This window comes from Bufo gargarizans, chromosome 7 (assembly GCF_014858855.1).
Source record: "Bufo gargarizans isolate SCDJY-AF-19 chromosome 7, ASM1485885v1, whole genome shotgun sequence".
NCBI lineage: Eukaryota > Metazoa > Chordata > Amphibia > Anura > Bufonidae > Bufo > Bufo gargarizans.
The window spans coordinates 44,746,666-44,766,304 of NC_058086.1; the positions used below are offsets into that span (position 1 = coordinate 44,746,666).

Below are 19,639 nucleotides of genomic sequence, written 5' to 3' on the forward strand. Positions count from 1 at the left end.
ATTTGGAATTTTCCCCCCGCTTCCCACTACATCCTATGTAATATCAAAATGGTGACATTAGAAATTACAACTTGCGCGCCCCCCCCCCCCCCCCCCAAAAAAAAACAAAAAAAAAACACAAGCTCACATATGGCTATGTGAATGAAAAAATAAAAAAGTTATGGCTCTGGGAGCGAAAAAAGGAAACGCGCGCAAAAAAAAAAAAATGCTGCATCATCCAGTAATATATTATGACCTATCCTCAGGCTAGGTCATCATCATCATCAGATCAGCGGGGGTCCGAGTCCCCAGCACCCCCGCCAATCAGCTGGAGTTCTGGTGAAAGCAACCAGTTTGACATCTCTCCCAAGCACAGCGCTGTAGGATGTATGGTGGCTGTTCTTGGTATTGCAGCTCAGCCCCTTTCATTTCTATGGGGCTGAGCTGCAAATAGGCCATGTAATGGATGAATGTGACTTCACGTGGCCCAAGAGGCCACGGCGCTCACAGGAGCACTAGCCTCTTCTGGCAGTGGTCGGACCCCACTGATCTGAGGATAGGTAATCAATATTTATTACCACATAACCCTTTTTACCTTTTAAAAGAACACCAAGGGAAAAATGCCAGAGAACCCCTTTAAAGGGGGTGTCCGATATTAGGCATAAAAAGGACAATGCATTGGATCCTTTCCAGTTCTCCTGCCTGGGCCCGGTTTACCAGGCTGCAGTGGTGACGTCACATTGACAACAGCTGACCACTTGTGTGCACCGTTGATGGACACGTGTTGTCGATGTGATGTCATGGCTGCAGCAGCGAAGAACCTGTCAGGTAAGTAACAGGAGGATTAACCCCCTAATGGATACAAATTCCCAGTTCTGGAAAAAGATATGTATTTTAGGTCAGCCACACTACACGCACCTTTTCTGCAGATGCAACTCCAGGCTGGTACAATGCTTGTGCGCTCGCGTAGTAAGTGGGCGGTGCTTGGACATACGTGCCGTATTCTCCGTAACCCAAAGTGGAAGACGACTACAGACACGAAAGATTAAAGAGGTCGCACAGGATTAGAAAAATATGGCTTTCTTCCACACACTGCTCTACACGTGTCCATGTGTTTTTTCTGGTGTTGCTGCTCAGCTCCAGTGGAGTGAAACGGACTGAGCTGCAGAACCACACAGAACCTGGAGACAGGTGTAGAACGGACTGAGCTGCAGAACCACACAGAACCTGGAGACAGGTGTAGAACAGACTGAGCTGCAGAACCACACAGAACCTGGAGACAGGTGTAGAACGGACTGAGCTGCAGAACCACACAGAACCTGGAGACAGGTGTAGAACGGACTGAGCTGCAGAACCACACAGAACCTGGAGACAGGTGTAGAACGGACTGAGCTGCAGAACCACACAGAACCTGGAGACAGGTGTGGATCGGACTGAGCTGCAGAACCAGGAGACAGGCGTGAACTGGACTGATCTGCAGTACCACACAGAACCAGGAGACAGGCGTGAACTGGACTGATCTGCAGTACCACACAGAACCAGGAGACAGGCGTGAACTGGACTGATCTGCAGTACCACACAGAACCAGGAGACAGGTGTGGCGCAGTTTACAGAAGAAAGCCGCCATGTGTTTTTAGGATGGCCGAGGTACATAGAATGGAAATGCTCTACACTTCGCCTGCCGGCTACTGCTCCTAACACAGAAACATATGTGCAGATTCTGGCTCCTGTCCACCTACGCTTTCTAAACATAAATGTCTGGATGTGGGGGGAGGGGAGGCCATTCAGCCGCACAGACTCTTTCTGAACACCCACAACAGAAGGTGAATAATTTACCTGCATCTTCTAGATTTAAGACAAATATTTGCAGTACAGCTACATATGAAACCCACACCATCCTCTCCGCATCTGTTCTCCTGCCAATCTGGCATTTATAGCTGGGGAAGAGGAACATGCTGAACCCATGACAAATTTGGCAGCTCAATATTTTCAGGGGACGGTTCTGGCATCTTTCGGTTCACGGGCTGCTCACTCTTATTAAAACCTTACTCCTCCTGAAATGTAAAGGAAATACCCCCACGCCTGCCCTTCCAAATTCTAGCAACTCATTTATCAACTGTGCACCCACGAGGATTATTCACAGGGGCGTATTTAGCAACCACCTTATTACCCCAATTCTTTCTAGAAATGTAAAATGATTAACGGATTTACCAGTACAGTCTGGTGCAGGAATATTAAAGGCCATCGTCACCTTTGCTGGCATTTATTTTATAGTCTCAATGCATATAAAACAAAACTCTGCACGCTCAATATTTTTGTCTACAGCTCCGATGCCAACCTGTGCGATTCCATATTTATAGAATAGGAACAAGCCCCCCCGTAGTCCGATCCTGCACTCATCACTCCACTCCCACCCTGATAGCCTACAGAGGCAAGGAGTGTAAGACCAGACTACACCCAGGGTTTGTTTGTAGTCTGTAACCATGGAGACACGATCCTGATTTTTGCAAAGTTGCTCCGTGTTTCAAATGTCTGCAAAAGGGCCCATACCTTAAAAAAAAGATGCCTTACTGAAAAAGTTTTCTTTACTTCATTATAAACACCCTACTGCCCCTACGTTCTACTCGCAGGAGCAAAAGTGTTTGATCCGTTTAATAAGCCGTGTATGATAGGTCTCTTCTTACCTGGCTGCTGTCCCCTGCAGTATTAGCCTGGGCTCCGCCGTACGTGGAGTACTGTTCATACCACTGCTGCAGGGCCTCCTGGAACACACCACCAGAGAGTCAAAATCATTAGACAGTCACCTACCCACAGCAGGGCAGAGAAGGGACTACACGCTTTACCTGAGAGTAATCCCCGCACTGCTGGCCGTAGGGGAAGTAGCCATCCAGCCCTGGCTGTGCTGCTGCTGTGTCCTGAGAGATTAGTCCGTCCATGCCGTGAGGCTGGAGCGCCCTGATTGTCATTCCTAGGTAACAGAGATTGGATAGGCTGTTAATATCTGATGGATGGGGGTTAGACTCCAGCGCCCCCCCCCCCCCCCCGATCAGCTGGTTGAAGGGGCTGCACTGCTCAGACAAATGCTGAGGTCTCTTTATAGTATACCAGGAACAGCGCCGTACATCGTATAGTGGCTGTACTTGGTACTGCAAATTAATTTCATCCACTGCAAAGGGGACTGATGGATGTGATGTCACAGGCCGTGGCACACAGTTTAGGTGGGAGTGCCAGGAGTCGTACCCCCACCAGTCAGACAATACTAACCTACCCTGATTATAAGTTAGCAGTATTTAACCCTTTAATATGTTCGATTCTGATTCTAAGGAGCTCGGGGTCCTCTCTGCACACATTACAATGTTCAGGTGGATACAAATGGCCTGCAATGTACACGACTGTTGACGGATCTTCCAGTCAAAAATCACATTTGTACGATTACGTTACACGTCTCTCAATTATATCAGCAACGTGGCGGCAGGAAGTTACCAGGAAGCACGCTGGCCAAGTTCAGGTAGGGGTTGGTGCTTAGCCGAATGTCCCGGGGCGGCTCCCCCAGCAGTGACGTCTGACTGGTCGTCTTGTTCTACAACATAAAATGTTGACTTTACAACGCTGTAATGAACATTTCATATATCCCTATGGGACAGAGCAGCAAGGTTATTGCATTAATCTCACTAAGAAATCCGGAAACTGAACGTCCACCTTGAAGGGTTTAGGATCAGAATTCTGCCGATAATATACGAATATACAGAGCTCCAAATCTTGGCACAGAAATAACTAAATGATAGAAGCTGGCTCCCGGCGGTCACCACTAGGGGGAGCCTATGAGCTTATAAGAAGTATGCAGTCGGCTCCTTGGCTCCCTCTAGTGGTGGATTTTTTTATATATTTTTTTAAATACCGTAAATGTCAAATTACAAATTGTTAAATAGGTTCGATCTTGGTTGCATCCACAGCAGGGGCTTTCCAGTTTTATATAAAACCCTAGAGGCTTATTCCCATTTCAGCAATTTGTGACCAGTATCAGAATACACACATTCACTTCCATAGGAGTTAAAGAGGGTTTTCCAAGACTTTATAACCGATTACCTATCCTCAGGGCAAGGTCATCTGTATCCGATCGGTGGGGGTCCGACACCTGGATTACAATGTAGGGAGTGATTTCCAGCAGCTGTAATCTCTGCATAGTGCTAAAGGGCTTGGGTATCTTATCAAGTGCTGCGACCCTATGGTTCTATACATCATTGGTGGTCTGCACCCATATGCGTCCTATTTAGGTGGTTTTCCCCTTTAAGAGATGCCATTATATGAAAGGGGGTTTCTGAGACTAATACTGATGACCTTTCCTTTTAAGGATACCCTTTTAAGAATACTTTGCCCAGTCCGCAACGCTATGTCCCTGACAACGGCCACAACATTCAAACTTTAATCACTGAATGAGAAGTTCTACAACTTCCATTATGCTTTGCGTTTCATTTCCCATTTTCTATACAACTATTAGCTGTCAGTTAGGGCTCGTGCACACAACCGTATGCTGTCCCGGAGCGGCATACATCGTGCGCACAGCATCATAGATTACAATGATACTGTGCGCAACGGGCCGCCCATCGGGCTATTGTCCCGCACTCATAAGATCATATGAGTGCAGGATAATAGCCCCGCAGGCGGCCCGATGCGCACATCATAGTAACCTATGATGCCGTGTACTCCCGTGCGCACAATGTATGCCGCTCCTGGACATATGGCCTGCTCACGGACAGCATGTCTCGGAGGGCATACGGTCATGTGCATGTGCCCTAAATGTAGAGGCGTAAATCCTGCACATGGGTCAGCAGAGAAGATGATGCAATTGTATCCGGGCTAGACAAGGCTCTGAATTAAATATCCTGGACCACGGATTGATACATTGTAACAAAATGTGTAGCTCTGCTGCTGTGTTTGGCTTGACCACTGGGTGGCAGTGTTGTAGCTGTATTGTGCCCCCATTACTTTACCCAGCAGCCACTTGTTTAACAACAAACTAGAAGGGGGGGGGGGGGGGGAGTTAAAAAAAGGTCAATGTACATTGCACGAATCCCAATTCCCTGTGTTGGGGGCATACCGGCCATCCCATCTGTGTTGATCCACAGGAGCCACACAATGCACTCACACTGGAATGACTTACATCCCCCATAAGCAGCGTCAATGCACTCGAGACAAGTCTCACCATGTGCAGATGGTCGGCGGTGCTGGTCTGGACGTGCGGTGGGTTCTGTCCTGGCAACAGTGACCCCTCAGATGCTCCTGGTGCAGACAGCTTGTCCTGGGGTAGCCGGGGCAGTGCTGAGTGCTGATTGTGGTAAAAGGGTAACAAGCCTGGATGTAAAGGAGGAACACAAGTTATAAGAACACGTTCTGCGCCCCCCCTCTTTATATCTAAACCTGCCACACACATCAGATAAATATCAATGGGACCCACAGACAGACACGTGCGTATGTATGGGGACATTAGTCCCTTGCCCCCTTTCTGATCTAGGGCCGGTTTCTAAATACTTAGATAGAGATTTTCAGCGTCCTTTTGCTTACTTTAAGAATAAAGTATTAGGATTGATTATTGCTTATTTTGTTTTGGTTGCTTTATATAATTAGTATTGTCTTTTGTGTTTCGCTTTTTTTGGGGGATTTTACATTCAGACTTTTTATTTTGCACTTTTAGCCTCTTGAACATAAAAGTCGCTGGCAGAGATGATCGGGATCTGCTTCTTAGACCCTCCACGATTGCTATCAGGCATAGTCTTGTCATCCGCTGTGCGATTATTGTGGGCAATTTTTGTTTTTAATCAGATAGTTTTTGGTAAAGATTGTGGGTAAATTTACTGGAAACCTAATGGAGGCCGTTATCAGTCCTGCGGTCAGAGACGATAGAGGCTCAGCTGTCCTGGAGATCAGAGACAAATGTGAGAAACACAGAGGAAGAACAGATTAGTGGCCACAGCGCCATCTGATAAAGGCTCTCAGTGTATATATAGGTGACACATTAGCTGGCAGAGGTCCAGGAATACGATGGCTGACCATAATGTGGACGGAGGGCCTCCTAGCTTACCCTAGAGGGCAGATGTTGGGGAGGTGACAAAGATCAGGCAGTTGGATTTCAGCATGCTCGATCTGGCAGCAATTTAACTCCCCTCTGTAAACACACGGCATGCTTGGCCAAGCCTAGTGTGTGTACTGGAGGATGGGAGTAACACCAGTTGGCCGAGGAAACATTTGGCCAACATCTATCAATCTTATCTATGGTGTATGGCCGGCCTTGGGGTGAACTTGCACACGGCAGATTTCATTCCAACAGCATCGTGTGCATGGATTTCTAAATTCAGATGAACGGGATAGTGGCAGAAATTTTCACAACAAATCTGCTGCATGTGAACAGAACCTTACAGTTGGACTGTCCAAAGCCATATCCCCATAGAAGCATTTCTCTGCATTGAGCCATTTCTTAGTAAACATTTCTTTCTTGCTTTTATCATATGAGGCGCACTAGGCGTGGAGCTGCTTAATTCCTAAAACGGCCAAGTTAACCCTTTAATATCTGACCCAGTGCTGTCCATTACTACCCGCACAGTCAAGTCTGCTAATAGGCTGAGAATCTTTATTACTTTTTGGCATGTCTCTTTGTGCGGCCTCTGCTGATCCCGTCTGCGCCGTACCCATTGCGGTCTGCAACATGGAGACTGGGGCTTCTCCCAGGAGGCCAGGTTTCTGTCACCAAGGAGAACATGTATAAGGTACAAGCCAATACATGGAAGAAGGGTGCAGAGCGCCCCCTAGAGTGTACTCACACTATTATTGGACTGGGAGCTCTTCAGCTGTAGAAGTTGCTGCTGCGCCATCTGCAGATGGGAGAAATTTTGCATCAGGACGTTACCTTGGAGTCCCGGCTTCTGTGCAACGAGAAAATAAATGTCACATATCGACTGAATGTAATATTGGAAGACAGAACCAAGCACTGGACTAAATCACCCAATCGGCTGCAGCAAAGATCCCTACACATTAAAGCAAACCCTCAGTGGCAGTAAATTAGTAACACATTCATAAGCATTGACCCCTAAAATGAGCCTTTACATATACCGACCGCCTATAACATATCCACCTGCCTAATGCCCTGTTGGGGCCTGTCCTCCACAAGACCTCCGAGGTGTCCTGTGGTATCCGGCACGTTGGCAGCAGATCCTGTAAGTTACTCGGTGCGGCCTCCATGGATTGGACTGGTTTTCCAGCACATCCCACAGATGACGATTGGATTGAGATCTGGGAATCTGGAGACGTCATCACCTTCATCTCTCTGTCATGTTCCTCATTCCTGGGCAGTTTCTGCAGTGAGGCCGGACATTATCCTGCTAAAAGAGGTCGCTGCCAATAGGGGCACCACTGCCACAAACAGGGTACTTGTCTGTACCATGGTTAAGTAGGTGGTACCTCCACATGATGCCAGGACACAAGGTATCCAGCAGAACATTGCCCAGAGCCTCACACTGCCTCCGCCGACTTGTCTTCCTCCCATAGTGCACCTGATGCCATCTCCTCCCCAGGTAAGTGACGCACACACACCCGGCCGTGCACATGATGTAACCCGATTCATCAGACTAGGCCGCCTTCTTCGTGTGCGCCATTGTCCAGTTCTGATGCTCATCGGACCATTGAGGGAACTTCTGGCAGATGACTGGTCTGCGGCTACACAGCGAGCTGCAATGTCCTGTGTGTCCGGACACCTTTCCATCATCATCAGCAGGAACGCTGTCAGCAGTTTTCTCTGCAGTACTTCTTCTGTGGGATCCGACCCGATGGCCTAGTCTTCACCCCCACATATATTAATGAACCTTGGGTGCCCAGGACCCCGTCGCCCTTCTACGGACCAGCTTTGGACATTAATAACCACTCTCAGATCTTTGCTCATTTTTCCTGCTTCAAATACATCAACTTCGGGAACGGACTCTTCACTTACTGCCCCATATAGCCCACCACTAACATCTTTAACGGTTTCAATGTTATGGCTGACCAGTCTGGCCACTGTCCTAGCTCCCTTGTCACCCAGCTTTCTAGAAGCCCATTATGCAGCACCGGATGAATCCGTGTATAACTAGAAAGATCCGCCACTCAGGAGTCTCAGAAATCTGTGCGACAACCTCAGTGGGAGCTGTAAAGATGGCTGCACTGGTTGCCACCCAGCTTTCCCAGATACAGCCATATTTCCAGGTCTGTATGTGCACTATAACTGGCATACCTCCTGTGACCTCAGGCACGCTCGCCTCCTTACCTGGTGGAGCTTGTTGAGCTGTAGAAGTGCTTGGCTGACGGTTGGGTTAACAAAGTGCGGTCGTCCAGAAGAACCTGCGAGACACGGAGAGCTCAGAACACGGCAAGTGACGGGAGGGAAGGCGTCCCAAGGACTGTTAAGAGGCGCTCACCTTGCTTCCCTGACCTTCCGCGATGCGGTGGCTGCAGGAGCATCTGCAGCATGGCGGGGTTATTGAGGCTCTGCATGATCTGAGCAGGGTTCGGCTCTGGAAGCAATCCTTTCCGGTTATTCTGCAGCTGGACACAAGGACAAGTAGTCAGTGACTGATGGGAAGCGTTAGCTAAAGGCTGACATGTTAGTAATAACACATTCTGCTGCATGTGGAGTCCATGTGGTTCAGCTGCAGTTTTGCTGCAATGTATCAGAGTAGAATGTGCATCAAGAAGAGATCTGTGCTGCTTCTGTGTATAATCTACATTTATACCTTGTAGCAAACCCTCAGCTGTGTGAGCAGGACAGGCTTCAGCCTCTGAATGTTTCTATTCAAAGACTTTGGTGAGGTAGCAAATCACAACTGAGAAAGTTGCCGAAAACAAGCAGAATCTTTTCCTGGCCTCCCTGAAAAGTCTTCATTTGCTCTCATCAGTCAGCAGACCCCACAGTAGACTGGGAGAGGAGACCCCGAAAAACTTCCCTCATGTAGGTCCATAGGTTTCATACATTGAATACTGATGATCTCTTACCATTCCCTGCGCTGCTACAAGAGCTGCGAGCACGCTTCTGCCCGGGGACCCTGGGGCGCAGTAGGAGACCTGGATCCTGCTCCCGTTCACAGTCGCACCGTCCAGCAAGTCTCTCACTTCCTCTGCTTGCTTGGCAGTTTCATACTCCACCACTGCAAAACTTCCAGAATAACCACCTTCTTCCTCGGCCAACTGCAGAGACAGATGAGACATTACAGCTCTTAAAGGAGGGCACAACACATTGGAGGGGGGCGGATTTATCAAAACGGGTGTAAAGGTGCAAAACTGGCCTAGTTGCCCATAGCAACCAATCAGATCCCCCCTTTCAAGAGCTCTGAAAATGTAAGGTGGAATCTGATCTCCTTTACACCAGTTTCATAAATCTCCACTGAACTTTACATTTACAACATTAATGATATTGTTTTCAGCAGCCGTCTATAAAAAGGAAGGTTTTCATTCACAGTCAGCATGCTGAGATCCTAATAATTTCAAGGCACGGAAACACCAAAGGGGGAATTTATTAAGAGACTTGCACTAGTTTTCTGGCATAAAAATATTTTCTTCAATGGCAGGCTCCTTGGTGGGAGGGGCTTGGCCGTAGAGGCGGGGCCTCCTTTGGAACAACATATTTAATGCCACAAACTGGTGTAAATTATAGCGCAAATTTGCGGCAGATCACATCTGTGCTCGGGCGGCCAGAAGATGCACCAAACTGTCACATGAAACACCACTCGTAATAAATTCCACCATCATATATTACAAAGTTATAGAAATTTCCATTATACAAATAAACATGGCTGCTTTCTCCCCAAAAAACGCTTAGATCAATTAAAGGGCATCTGTCAGCAGTTTTGACCCTATGACAATGCTGACCTGTTCCATGTGCACTGAAAGAATCTTGTTGGTCCCATGTTCATATGTCCCCGAATCGCTGAGAAAAGTAAGTTTTAATATATGCAAATGAGCCTTTAGGAGCAACGAGGGCGTTGCCATTACACCTAGAGGCTCTGCTCTCTCTGAAACTACCACACCCTCTCCACTTTGACAGGACCGGGCAGTGAAAACGTCATCACACCCGGACCTGTCAAAGTGCAGAGGACGAGGCACATATGAACATGGGACCAACGCAGATGCTTTCAGTGCACATGGAACAGGTCAGCATTGTCATAGGGTCAAAACTGCTGACAGATGCCCTACAAAGAGAATAGGGCTGAGCTGTAATACCACACAGTACCAGAAAATAATGCTGCAATGTTTCTCCAGTAAATCCCTTTAAGATTACTGTGTATCGTCTCTGTATACAATGCTGCCTGTGTCTCTGAAGGCCTAAACTAGCTTAAGGCAAAAAAGGGACCGAGCAACATGGCAGAAGTAATCTAGATTTATACACTGTTTATGTCACTGCCAAAGGGCGGCCAGGAGGCAGAACACACACATTATACATTACCGATCCTGAGTTATATCCTGTATTATACCCCAGAGCTGCACTCACTATTCTGCTGGTGCAGTCACTGTGTACATACATTACATATCCTGTACTGATCCTAAGTTACATCCTGTATTATACTCCAGAGCTGCACTCACTATTCTGCTGGTGCAGACACTGTGTACATACATTACATTGCTCCTCTAGGGGGAAGAGGGGGTTCCCTAGTGAGGATGCCCACTATAAAGTCTATATGGATTTACAATTTGTGCCTAATCACTGCAGGATCATGTACTGTGCTCACATTTCTCACCGTATTAAGGATCTCTGCTTGCTGTCAGTGTCGTTTACATTCAGAGACTATTAACTTGTACAGCCCTAATATTCCTAACGCCTGAGCGTGCAACAATTGTATCTAGTGTAGGAGTTGAAGAGCAGCACTATATTTTTTTCTGTCTATTTCGTACAATGTATCAGCGCAGGTCATATGTACCACTCCCTCAGCTGTATGCTATGTCAGGTCTATACAGGTTTCCAGCCTCTTGGTGCAATTATAAGGGTTATCCGAGACTAAGCGAGCGAGGTAAGTATATTCGGTGTGAGGGGCCTGGGCATATAGGAGACATTTTTTAGTCTCTGATAACCCCTTTAAGAAGGCTGCCATTCACTGACTGCAAGCAGAAAAATAAAGAAAACTAAGGGTACTTTCACACTAGCGTTTTTCCTTTTCCGGCACAGAGTTCTGTCAAAAGGGCTTAGGGCTCTTTCACACTTGCGTTGTCCTCATCCGTCGTGTACTCCATTTGCCGGAATTACACGCCGGATCCGGAAAAACGCAAGTGAACTGAAAGCATTTGAAGACGGATCAGTCTTCAAAATGCGTTCAGTGTTACTATGGCAGCCAGGACGCTATTAAAGTCCTGGTTGCCATAGTAGTAGTGGGGAGCAGTATACTTACCGCCCGTGCGGCTCCCGGGGCGCTCCAGAATGACGTCAGCGCGCCCCATGCGCATGGATGACGTGTCCATGCGATCACATCATTCATGTGCGTGGGGCGCCCTGACGTCACTCTGGAGCGCCCCGGGAGCCGCACGGACGGCAAGTATGCTGCTCCCCACTACACTTTACCATGGCAAACAGGACTTTAGCATCCTGGCAGCCATGGTAACCATTCAGAAAAAGCTAAACGTTGGATAATGCACCAAAACAACGTTTAGCTTAAGGCCGGATCCGGATCAATGCCTTTCAATGGGCATTAATTCCGGATCCGGCCTTGCGGCAAGTGTTCAGGATTTTTGGCCAGAGCAAAAAGCGCAGCATGCTGCGGTATTTTCTCCGGCCAAAAAACGTTCCGGTCCGGAACTGAAGACATCCTGAATGGATTTCTCTCCATTCAGAATGCATGGGGATAAACCTGATCAGGATTCTTCCGGCATAGAGCCCCGACGACGGAACTCTATGCCGGAATAGAACAACGCAAGTGTGAAAGAGCCCTTAATGCCGGAAAAGAACTGATCAGTTTTATCCCCATGCATTCTGAATGGAGAGAAATCCGTTCAGGATGCATCAGGATGTCTTCAGTTCAGTCATTTTGACTGATCAGGACGGAGATAATACCACAGCATGCTACGGTTTTATCGCCGGCGAAAAAAAAACCTAAAGACTTGCCTGAATGCCAGATCCGGCATTTTTTTCCATAAGAAATGTATCAGTGCTGGATCCAGCATTCAAAATACCGGAATGCTGGATCCGTCCTTCCGGTCTGCGCATGCGCAGCCCGAATAAAAGGTGGAAAAAAAAAAAAAAAGCTGGATCCGTTTTGCCGGATGACACCGGATCCGGCATTTCGATGCATTTTTCTGACCGCTCAGGATCCTGATCAGTCTTACAAATGCCATCAGGTGGCATACGTTTTGCCGGATCACTCTGCCGCAAGTGTGAAAGTAGCCTTGGTAAATTATAAAGAACTGAAAATCCATTATATAAAAAAACTGATTAAGGAATGAGCAGCGTTTCATCTTTTAACACGGACTACTGTTACACCCATCATCCTCACTACAATGCTGGATTAAGCTTTTTAGCCTACTGTTAGAGAGAAGGGGGTGCAACATTAAAAGGGGTGATCCCATGAAAAACGTTCTACAGTTTTCAAACCAGCACCTGAATCTGAATTATTTTGTAATTTTCTGTAATTAAAACTTTTGCATAGCCAAGGAGTTAGAAAAGGACACGTCCCCTGAGCTGTGATAGGGAGAGCATGGGCACGCCCCCTGAGGTGCAGCAGAAGAGCCACTCCCCTTGAGCGGTTAGCTTGATATAGAATAGATCTATGAATGGGGAGATCTCTGGATTCATGTGAGGTACAGGGCTGGTTCCAGCTTTGTTAGAAAGAGATTGTCATGTGCTATATGATGAATGATTTTCATTTTTTTTAGTCATAGGATCACCCCTTTAAACTAGTTTTCCATCAGTTCAGCGGGGACCTGACACTCAGCTCCCCCACCGATCAGCTGTTGAAGGAGGTCGCAGGGTACCGCTTACCTGTACGGAGACATATAGCAGCAGCCGTGTCGGGTACTTTGCCCTGTGCAAGTTCACTAGAATAGGGCAAAACTGCACTAACCTGCAGCACTGCTATTAAGTAGACCCATGTAAAGCACCACAGCCCTTGTAAACAGGTGATCTGTGGGGACCCCCAATCTCATACTGATGACCTGACCCAAGGATAGTCCATCAGTTTCCTAAACCCAGAGAACCCCCTTAAGTGGAAGCAGCCATGCTATTCCAATTGAAGTGCTGGAGGAATCAGGAAAAAATAAATCTAGAATGTGAGTGGGATCCACTACCTGGCAGAACGTGGGCTCGTGCAGAGAGGAGAAGATCTCCGTCAGCTCCTCGGTATTGCTGTAGTCTTTAGGAAGCTTGTCGACGCATAGGCACTTTGAATGGATAAAATCCGCCGTCAGCTGATTGACGTCTACCCACTGGGCAAAGAGGGTGAACTCCTCCAGCTGTTTGCCGAGCAGTTCCAGCCGGGCCTTGGATGCGGAGTCCTTTTTCATATACTCCACAAAGCCGTAGCCCTTAAAGTGTCCGCTGAGCTCGCTGTAGACCAGGAGGCATCGCTCAATGCTTCCGTACGTCCGAACCAATTCCTCAAACTCCTGCAGGGTGAGCGAGGGGGGCAGGTTGGCGACACACAGGAGGGCGTCTGTCGGCTGCAGCTGGACCCAAATCTCCTTGTCCCGGAAGAGGCATTTGTGGAACTTGGAAATCGCGTCTTGTGCTTGTTCTCCGTTCGTCAGAGTGATGAAGGCTGAAACGAGAGGACAGAAAGATGCTCAGAGAGGAAGAGACCGCCGACCACATACAGACAGAGCCGCTCACTGCCGAAATGACACTGGTAGAGGCTGGAAGCTCGGACCACCACTGGTCTCCACATGAAAGGCTCTATGGAAAGCGGAGACCCTTTGGCGCTGCGCAGATATCTCTGACACATTGCCACTGAGGTCTTGGATTTCTAGCGTCAGAGGTCTCAGCAATATGTGGAGCTTTCATTTTAGTGGTAGATTTCAGCAATGTATTCACAACGGGTCAGAAGATTATTCTTCCTGGATATTCCAGTATGGCCGGATATTATACAAGTTGCGGGACTGCGGAGCATTGACAGCTCTGCTATGTCACAGTCGTGCGCTGAGAGATCATCATCTTCATACTTCTTACATAACTATTACGGGACCTGCACAGTAAAAGTCTTAACATCTACATAATGACAGGAATAGGATCCCTCTGCGCTCACATCAATTCCCCTCGTCTGTGTGTGGTATTAATGTTACAGTTCAGTATATTGTATTGAACGGCTGGACAGATCATTATAAGTGCTTATAAATGACAGGTGCAGTCAGGCTGAGCAGTCGCCCTTTATTACGGGCCAGAGCACACAATATGGCAGCCGGGGTCTAATGAATATTTCATCTGCCCACACTCAGCAGAGAGGTAATTTCCCATTATCCTGCAGAACGCGGGTCTGGGAGAGGTCATCAATCGCTGGGTCAGGTCTCAAGTTACAATCTGCGCTCTCTAAACCTGATACAGCGAACCCTGGGACTCGCTGAACGTGTCGACGCTGCTTTTTCTGAGCAATCAGCGAGGAGAGAACAAACAGGCGTCCAATAACACCTCCAATCAATGAAGGGGGGGCCTCTACACCGAATAATCTGATTACTGTCCAAAAAGAGTCCCCTAGAAAGCAGCACTGAATAATAATGAGTAACACTGGGCTTCTTACAATTCCCTGCAATGCAGCAGCATCTTATCCTACAGCACTGTTCATCCTGGGCATCCTGGTGCATGGCATGATATCCTGGTTTGCACAAGCAAATGGGTGCAGTTTTGCATAGCATACAGGATGTATGGAAAGCTGACAACACAACTCAGTCACAGTAACTGCTGCAGTACATAAAACGAGCACCTGAATCAGGCATAAACCTGCGGCCTGTGTAACCATCTATAATTTTGGCAGGCTACTCATGGACTTGGAAGCTCAGGATGAACACAATTCCATCCCAGATAGGGGAGCATAGCAGTGCAAGGAATTAAGGGAAGATGAATGGAATACTTTCTATAGGGTCCGATTCACATGAACAGAATTTGGTGGGGGTTCTTCTGTGTCAAAAAACAAAACAAAAAAAACACGCCAGACATCGGCATGGAATCCTCCTCCCATTGTTTTGAATGGGAGGCCGTGATGCTGCTCCTGTGGCGGCTGTTTATAGCACAGACTCCGCCAAGAAAACTGCGGCCTCCCAATGAAAATAATGGGAGACGTATTCCGTGTAGCTGCCAGCAGCTTTTTGGTGCAGGAACTGCACCAAATTTCTGGTGTCAAAAGATTTCCGGTTGTCAAGCTGTGCTGCGGGTTATGAGACCTACAGACAGAGCTGATAACAGCAGCTCGAGAGGCGCACACTTACCGGTCTTCTTGTTTTTATCCACGTAGCAATACTTGATCTCGTAGTCCTTCAGTAAATCGTGGACATCCTGGAATTAAAAAAAGAACATAGTGTGAAGAAGGCAGCAGAAAACAAGGCCCATCTGTGAAGAACAGACGCTGCTGCCGGGACATATGGAGCGCAGATAGATAGATAGATAGATATATGGGTAGGAGCTCAGGAAATATCATCCGCCGCACAGTAAAAGGGTCCATTCACACGTCCGCAATTCTGTTCCGCATTTTGCAGAACGGAATTGCGGACCCATTAATTTTTATGGGCCCGCACGATGTGCTGCCCGGATCTGCAATTCCGTTCCCGAAAAAAAATTAAACATGTCCTATTCTTTTCCGCAATTGTGGACAAGATTAAAGCATTTTCTATTAAGTGCCGGCGATGAGTGGTCCGCAAAATGCGGAACGCACATAGCTGATGTCCGTGTCTTGCGGATCAGTGGATCCGCAAAACACACACACGGATGTGTGAATGGGCCCAAACAGAGGACGCAGGTCATGTCCTGCCGCTAGGAGTATGGAGGGGCTACAGGACACTGCATAGTCCAGGAGGTCCTCTAACCCTGCTGGGAGTAGTGGCTCTACTACTACATTCCGTGACTCAAAGGGTTTTTCTGAGATTTTTATACTAATGACCTATCCTCTGGATAGGACATCAGTATCTAAATTGGTGAGGGTCCGATACCCAGGACCCCCGTTGATCAGCTTTTTGAGAAGGCAGCGGTACTGCCGCAGCCTTCTCACAGCTCACCAAGCACAGCGCCGTACATAGTATAGTGGCTGTGCTTGGTATTGCAGCTCAGCGCCATTCACTTGAATGGGGGTGAGCTGCTCCTAGGCCACGTGACGGATGAACGTGTCGTCACTGGAGTGCCGCTGCCTTCTCGAACAGCTGATAGGTTGGGGTACCCTGTGTGAAGAGAAATGAAGTTTTAATATATGCAAATTTATTTTATGCACTTATATAGCGCTACTATATTCCGCAGCGCTTTACAGACATTAGCATCACACTGTCCCCAATGGGGCTCACAATCTAACGTCCCTATCAGCATGTCTTTGGAGTTGAGGCTCTAGGTGCAACGGGGGCGTAGCTGTTACACCTAGAGGCTCAGCTCTCTCTGCAACTACCAAGCCGTCTGCACTTTGATTGACAGAGGCAGACATGATAACATTCTCACTGCCTGACCCTGTCGAGGTGGAGAGAGTGAGGCAGTTCCTCTAGGTGCAATGGCAGCACCCACATTGCTCCTAGATGCTCATTTGCATATAATAAAACATCATCTTTCTCAGCAATTCGGGCAAATATGAACATGGGACCAACACAGATGTCTCCAGCTGCAAAGTGCACGTCATAGGTACAAAACTGCTGACAGATGCCCTTTAAAAGGTGTTCTCTGCTTAGAAGTGTCCCCCTGCTGTGACCCCCAGTGATCAGCTGTAATCCATGGGGAAACCAGTACATTTTCTATTCCCCTTCAGCGCCACCACAGGAGACATGAAACATTACATAGTGCCCATTCAAATCAATAGGTTGTGTAATGTATGGACGTGCAAGATCCTCCAGAGCGAGCGACACTCTTTGTAGCCGCTCACTACCCTAAAAGATGAAGGTCCTGAATGGAGGACCCCGCTTCTGACTCTGAATTCTCTAATAGGATATTTGAAAACAGTGGATCTAAACCTGACCACCCCTTTAATTGTATGAGGAAACATTTTGCACCCTTATCTAGTTGTCATGGTAACACATGGATTGCTGGGAGTTGTAGTTAAGGAGCCGTTGCCTCTCTACACAGGCGATCATGAGACCAAGGAGGCGGCTTAGGAGTCCTACATAAAGATGGATTATTCTCATTACTGGGTCGGACGTCCTCTTATTTCTCCTGAATGAGCCGTCAGCCGGGCAGTGGACCAGAAACAACCACCTCCAGGAGCCGAGCGCCTGACATCAGTCCTAGGAGACTCTCACCGAAGCTTCCCCGGGTACGCAGGGGCCGCGGACCAGGGCTCACATTTAGGCTACTTTCACACTTGCGTTTTGTGTGGATCCGTCATGGATCGATCCGTTCAGATAATACAACCGTCCGCATCTGATCAGAACGGATCCGTTTGCATTATCTTCAACATAGCCAAGACGGATCAGTTTTCCATTGTGCCAGATTTAGTTTCGTTTCGTCAGACGCAAGTGGCGTTATCGTGTCCGCCTCCAAAGCGGAATGGAGACTGAACGGAGGCAAACTGATGCATTCTGAGCGGATCCTTTTCCATTCAGAATGCAAACTGATCCGTTTTGGACCGCTTGTTAGAGCCCTGAACGGATCTCAAAAACGGAAAACCAAAACGCGAGTGTGAAAGTAGCCTTCGCCGTTTAGCATTTGCTCCTTAGCATGAAAACCTGGCTCCTCCATGACCACCGTGCAAGCAGAGCGACGCAGGATCCTCCCAACACGACATCTGGACAGCGATAAGGCTGGTGAAAGGGAGGGAGAGCAGTTATCACCGCAGACCAATAACCCCAACGGCTGCAGCAGCAGCTAAATGGTTAATAGAAAAGTTTGAACAGGCAGCAGCATCTTCAGAAACCTCAAGGACAAGGACCAAAGGTGAAAAGACAGGAGCAAAGATCAAAGAGCTCCAGTGAAAACCAGCAGGAAGACATGCCGGATCTGAGGTGCTGCTGAGCAACACTAGGACTACGTCCAAGAATATAACTGCTATAATACTGCCTCCTATATACACACACACACACAAGAATATAACTGCTATTATACTGCCTCCTAGATACACACACACACAAGAATATAACTGCTATAATACTGCCTCCTAGATACACACACGCAAGGCTGCTATAATACTGCCTCCTATATACACACACACAAGAATATAACTGCTATAATACTGCCTCCTAGATACACACACACACAAGAATATAACTGCTATAATACTGCCTCCTAGATACACACACGCAAGGCTGCTATAATACTGCCTCCTATATACACACACACAAGAATATAACTGCTATAATACTGCCTCCTAGATACACACACACACAAGAATATAACTGCTATAATACTGCCTCCTAGATACACACACGCAAGGCTGCTATAATACTGCCTCCTATATACACACACACAAGAATATAACTGCTATAATACTGCCTCCTATATACACACACACACACAAGAATATAACTACTATAATACTGCCTCCTATACACACACACACACGAATATAACTGCTATAATACTGCCTCCCATATACACACACAAGAATATAACTGCTATAATACTGCCTCCCATATACACACACAAGAATATAACTGCTATAATACTGCCTCCCATATACACACACACACACACAAGAATATAACTGCTATAATACTGCCTCCCATATACACACACAAGAATATAACTGCTATAATACTGCCTCCTATATACACACACACACAAGAATATAACTACTATAATACTGCCTCCTATACACACACACACACACACGAATATAACTGCTATAATACTGCCTCCTATACACACACACACACACACACGAATATAACTGCTATAATACTGCCTCCCATATACACACACAAGAATATAACTGCTATAATACTGCCTCCCATATACACACACACAAGAATATAACTGCTATAATACTGCCTCCTATATACACACACACACACAAGAATATAACTGCTATAATACTGCCTCCTATATACACACACACACACACAAGAATATAACTGCTATAATACTGCCTCCTATATACACACACACAAGAATATAACTGCTATAATACTGCCTCCTATATACACACACACAAGAATATAACTGCTATAATACTGCCTCCTATATACACACACACAAGAATATAACTGCTATAATACTGCCTCCTATATACACACACACAAGAATATAACTGCTATAATACTGCCTCCTATATACACACACACAAGAATATAACTGCTATAATACTGCCTCCTATATACACACACAAGAATATAACTGCTATAATACTGCCTCCCATATACACACACAAGAATATAACTGCTATAATACTGCCTCCTATATACACACACAAGAATATAACTGCTATAATACTGCCTCCTATATACACACACACAAGAATATAACTGCTATAATACTGCCTCCTATATACACACACACACACAAGAATATAACTGCTATAATACTGCCTCCTATATACACACACAAGAATAT

The 19,639-nt window shown here is 47.0% G+C and overlaps 1 protein-coding gene across 2 annotated transcripts in view; it reads right to left on the reverse strand.

Moving 5' to 3' along the window:
* Window positions 1-19,639, reverse strand: part of RAVER2 (ribonucleoprotein, PTB binding 2) — a 30,471-nt gene that overhangs the window by 3,120 nt on the left and 7,712 nt on the right. The window contains exons 2-13 of one of the 2 annotated variants that reach the window (XM_044301404.1): window positions 15,394-15,460; window positions 13,267-13,736; window positions 8,995-9,183; window positions 8,421-8,547; window positions 8,270-8,343; window positions 6,795-6,896; window positions 6,612-6,714; window positions 5,183-5,331; window positions 3,463-3,559; window positions 2,823-2,947; window positions 2,664-2,741; window positions 898-1,008 (exon numbers count right to left, since the gene is read on the reverse strand). In XM_044301404.1, the coding sequence (XP_044157339.1) occupies window positions 898-1,008; window positions 2,664-2,741; window positions 2,823-2,947; window positions 3,463-3,559; window positions 5,183-5,331; window positions 6,612-6,714; window positions 6,795-6,896; window positions 8,270-8,343; window positions 8,421-8,547; window positions 8,995-9,183; window positions 13,267-13,736; window positions 15,394-15,460 (1,692 nt within the window). Of the gene's footprint in view, window positions 1-897; window positions 1,009-2,663; window positions 2,742-2,822; window positions 2,948-3,462; window positions 3,560-5,182; window positions 5,332-6,611; window positions 6,715-6,794; window positions 6,897-8,269; window positions 8,344-8,420; window positions 8,548-8,994; window positions 9,187-13,266; window positions 13,737-15,393; window positions 15,461-19,639 lie in introns of both variants that reach the window. The other variant, XM_044301403.1, reaches the window with a different exon arrangement.